This window comes from Choloepus didactylus, chromosome 19, assembly GCF_015220235.1.
Source record: "Choloepus didactylus isolate mChoDid1 chromosome 19, mChoDid1.pri, whole genome shotgun sequence".
Lineage (NCBI taxonomy): Eukaryota > Metazoa > Chordata > Mammalia > Pilosa > Megalonychidae > Choloepus > Choloepus didactylus.
In genome coordinates, this window is record NC_051325.1 from 11148634 (window position 1) to 11153252 (window position 4619).

General features: G+C 57.0%; 1 protein-coding gene across 1 annotated transcript; it reads left to right on the plus strand.

Moving 5' to 3' along the window:
• Window positions 1-329: 329 nt before the first annotated feature.
• Window positions 330-4299, plus strand: THBD (thrombomodulin). Its single transcript, XM_037812225.1, has one exon. It carries the CDS (start codon window positions 543-545, stop codon window positions 2265-2267), a length of 1725 nt encoding a protein of 574 aa, XP_037668153.1. The 5' UTR covers window positions 330-542; the 3' UTR covers window positions 2268-4299.
• Window positions 4300-4619: the final 320 nt, after the last annotated feature.

The window sequence follows — 4619 nt, forward strand, 5'->3', positions numbered from 1 at the left end:
CCCACAGTTCTCGTCCCGAGCCTGCATTGCAGGCTACCCTTGCAACGGTGGTGACAGCACACTTCGGGAGAAAAAGAAAGAGGACTAAGAGATTACGGAGGTGCTGCAGATTAAGCAAGAGCGGCATCTGTTTGGGGACTGGAGCGTTGTGGCCAGAGGGGCGGGGCGGGGACAGCGGCCTTGCTGACCTGCCTGGGTGCTGCCCTTGGGCGGTGCCTGCGCCCACGGCCCCGCCCGGGACCTCCCTGTGCCCCGTTGGGGTTACTCATCCCCGCGAGGTGATCCCGGGCGCTAGGGCGGCGCACGGCATCTACAGAACCCAGTAATCCAAGAATGCAGCATCAGCCCTTCCCACCAGGCACTTCCTTCCTTTTCCCGAACGTCCAGGGAGGGAGGACTGCGCGCTTATAAACGCGGGCTGCAGCCGGCGGCATGTCAGAGGCTGCCTGGACCGGCTGCTCGCGGCAGCCGGACGCCTCCCCGCCCCCAGCCTCCCTGCCCGGGCCGCTCTCACGGCGCCCGTTCGCAGCGCGCCCGGCAGCATGCTCGGGGTCCTGCTCCTCGCCACGCTGGCCCCAGCCGGCCTGGGCCTCCCCGCGGCTGTGCAGCCGCAGCTTCGCGGCAGCCAGTGCGTGGAGCACGACTGCTTCGCTTTCTTCCGGGGCCCCGCGACCTTCCTCGCGGCCACCGAGGCCTGCGGCCGCCTGCAGGGCCACCTGATGACCGTGCGCTCCTCCGTAGCGGCCGATGTCATCTCCCTGCTGCTGAGTGGCGACGGCGGCGGCGGCCCACGCCTCTGGATCGGCCTGCAGCTCCTGCCCGGCTGCCGTGACCCCGGGCACCTCGGGCTCCTGCGCGGCTTCCAGTGGGTGACAGGCGACAACCACACCAGCTACAGCAGGTGGGCGCGGCCTGACCGCGACGGGACGCCCCTCTGCGGCCCGCTGTGCGTTGCCGTCTCGGCGGCCGGGGCGCCTGCGCCCAGCGAGCCGGTTTGGGAGGAGCGACCGTGCGCCGCGCAGGCCGACGGCTTCCTCTGCGAGTTCCACTTCGCGGCCTCCTGCAGACCCCTGGCCGTGGAGCCCCGCGCCGCGGCGACCCCCAGCGCCGTAAGCACCTACAATACCCCGTTCGGGGCCCGCGGCGCGGACTTCCAGACGCTACCGGTGGGCAGCTCCGCCTTCGTGGCGCCGTTAGGCTTGGAGCTGGTGTGCGCGGCGCCTCCGGGAGCGGCAGAGGCGCGCTGGGGCCGCCAGGAACCCGGCGCTTGGGACTGCAGCGTGGAGAATGGCGGCTGCGAGCACGCGTGCAACGGGAGCGCGGGGGCGCCCAGCTGCGTCTGCCCCGCCGACGCTGCCCTACTGGCCGACGGGCGCTCCTGCGCCGCTCCCGGAGAACACTCGTGCGACAAAAGCTGCGAGCACTTCTGCATCCGCAGCCCGGACGTGCCCGGCAGCTACTCGTGCATGTGCGAGACAGGCTACCAGCTGGCGAACGATCTGCACGGATGCGAGGACGTGGACGACTGCTTGCTGACGCCCAATCTGTGCCCGCAGCGCTGCGTTAACACGCAGGGGGGCTTCGAGTGCCAGTGCTTCTCCAGTTACGAGCTGGTGGACGGCGAGTGCGTGGAGCCCGTAGACCCGTGCTTCCACGCCAACTGCGAGTACCAGTGCCAGCCCTTGGGACGCACCGACTACCGCTGCGTCTGCGCCGAGGGCTTCGCGCCCAGTCCCCAAGACCCTCAGAGATGCCAGATGTTCTGCAACCAGAGCTCGTGTCCGGCCGACTGCGACCCCAACAGCCCGGATAGTTGCCAGTGTCCCGACGGCTACATCCTGGACGAGGGTTCCATGTGCACGGACATCGACGAGTGCGCCAACGGCGACTGCCCGGACTTGTGCCGCAACCTCCCCGGCAGCTACGAGTGCCTCTGCGGGCCCGACTCGGCCCTGGCGGGCCAGGATAGCACCGACTGTGACCCCGTCAAGGTTAGCCCCGGAGATGAGGGCGACGGCTCTGGAGAGCCCCCGGCCAGCCCGGCTCCAGGTGCCACCTCGAGTCCCCCGACCGCAAGGCCGTTGCACTCAGGCGTGCTTATCGGTATCGCGAGCCTGTCCCTGGTCGTGGCGCTACTGGCGCTTCTCTGCCACCTGCACAAGAAGCGGGGCTCCTCGCGTGCAGAGTTGGAGTACAAGTGTGCAGCGCCTGCCAAGGAGTTGGGAGTGCCTAATGTGCAATTGGAGCGGATACCCCAGAAACTCTGAGGGCTCGGGTATGGCCTTTCCTATTCCTGCTGCGCCTCAGTTTCCCCCCTCCCCTCCCCCACAGCCTTACTCCCTGGCTACGCAAAAGCACCTTAGTTTGGCGTCAGGAGTGGAGAAAACCCTTCCTCCCCTAGCTTCCTACGCTGACTCCAGGGCATGGCGGGGGAGGACGGTGGAAAGAGGACCACGGACTTCCAGCCTCCTCCGTGACGACTGTGGTCAGAGATGGAAATTTGACATTTAAGACAGACCACAGAGCGTCCCCAGGGCCTCACCACAGGGCTCCCGGCGCACTTTTTACTGAGCAGCAACCTTTTCTGCAGGCAATGGTCCTGTGCACCAGTGACGTCATTGGTTTGTAGATGATGACCAAGATATTTATTTTTTTAAAAAGTACTTAGGATTTTTTTTCCTTTTTTTCCCCAACCTGTATGTCTGAGATACCCATTTTGCATTTCTCCCTCTCTCTCTCTCTCTCCCTCTCTCTCTCTCTCTCTCTCTCTCTCTCTCTCTCTCTCTCTCTCTCTGTCTCGCTCTCTCTCTCGTCTCTCCATTTATATACTCCCACTTGTCATATGGCAGTTGAATTATCTTGGTAACGTTCTTTCCAGTTCTCTGGCATTCTTATGAAGCCAAACCCCATTTCCCCTTATTTTTCCCAATTCTCCTTTCCCAGGAATGGGGTCATCTCACCCCCACAGAAAAAACCCAAGGAGTTTTGTTTTGTTTTTAAACAATGAGCCTGGGTCTTTAGTACTATCATTTGTTGTTTGTTCGTTTCACTTTGTCTTGAATTGGACTGAAAAGTACTAACTGTTGATAAGCTTATATGGATTCCTTTTCCATTGTTATTATAATTATTAATGATTTTTGAGACAGTCGAAACTGTTTAGAGGGTTTCTCCAGAGTGAGAGTGGAGGGCAGCTCCTCCTGGAGAACAGTTCAGAAAGTTTTGAGCTGCGTGATTCATGCCAGTTACCTCACTGCTCCTCTGTCACTAGGAGGCGAACTGGTTGAAATGAAACCAGCCCTACTGGTTAAGTGGGGTTTGGAGCTTGGGGATGGTGCCTGGAAGATGCACCATGTGAGCCTTGCCTTGACCAGGCCCTGGAGAATCACTCCCCTCTCAGAGGGACCTCCTAGTGCAGGACGCAGGGTATGTGGACTCCAGCCAAGAAGGCTGGGCCTCCTGCAGGAGCATCTTAGAAATGCAGAATCCCAGGCTCCACCCTACCAACTGCATTGGAATCTGTATCTTAATAAGATCTGCAGAGGGGTTCGCCTGCCCAGCAAAGTTGGAGGAGCACAAGGCAGCTGCCAAATTTCTGGAATACTTTAAAAGTGGATCAGTAATCAGTAGCAGGCCAAGTCGGGCCCTTTACTCGCAAGAAACTGAGGAATTTTGTGTTTTTTGTTTGTTTTATAGCTATGCTCTCTGGTAGAAAAGACTAGGTACACATCTCTAGACGTTGCTACACAGGGTGGAGGTGTTATGGTTCAATTAAGCTAGGACAATGAAATCGTGCTTTGGTGGATGGAAAAAAAATGTATCATAATGTGCCTCTTTTGTAATGGCAAAGGTTTGCCTCTACTATTTTGTAAACTCAGCATATTTGTAAATAGTTATTTATTTATTGGAAATAAACTAGAACACCGGCAAAACCCTTGCTTATGACTTCACATGTGCAAAACAAGAAAGAAAATTACAGTGTGCTCTGGGGTCACCTGTCTATAACTCTCCCCATCCCCCTGAGTTTTATGTCATTAAATGGGGGCCCCAGCTGCCCCACACCCCACCACCTGTGAGATCTGACCCTGGGCACCAGCTCTGACTTTCAAAGATCTTTCCAGCTGAGATGTCTTCACTGTAGAAGGATTTCATGCTATCTGTGTTGGCACAAATATGTATTTTTCCTTCTGTAACCATAACAACTTTGTACACAAGGAGTTTTGTGTATGAGTTTTAAAATATCTTATAGGATTTTTTGTCACAATGAAGTAAAGAAGCAGCCCTTCCTGGGCATTTCTAGAACCCCAGCTGTGTGTCTTTCTGCAAATAACCTCACATTATCTGCTCCATGAGATACCCAAACCTAAGTTTGGTTGTCATGAGTTGTCTCCGTTTGTGGCTCAAATTCAAGCTCTCCTTTCTAAACACCAAGATCTCATCCAGGATCAACTCATTCTCATTTCTGTTGGGAGATCAGAAACCCTGCCATTTCAATACCCAGATTTCTTGGGCCCCTTTTCCTGGGAGGTTAGAGCTGGCTGAATTTTATATGCATGGCTCTTAACGTGCCCATAGAGCAGGAGTTAGAGGAAAATTAGGTTCAGTCAAATATTCAGATATTT

Coding starts and splice junctions, on each gene's coding strand:
- THBD (XM_037812225.1), top strand. CDS start 543: ATGCTCGGGGTCCTGCTCCTCGCCACGCTGGCCCCAGCCGGCCTGGGC.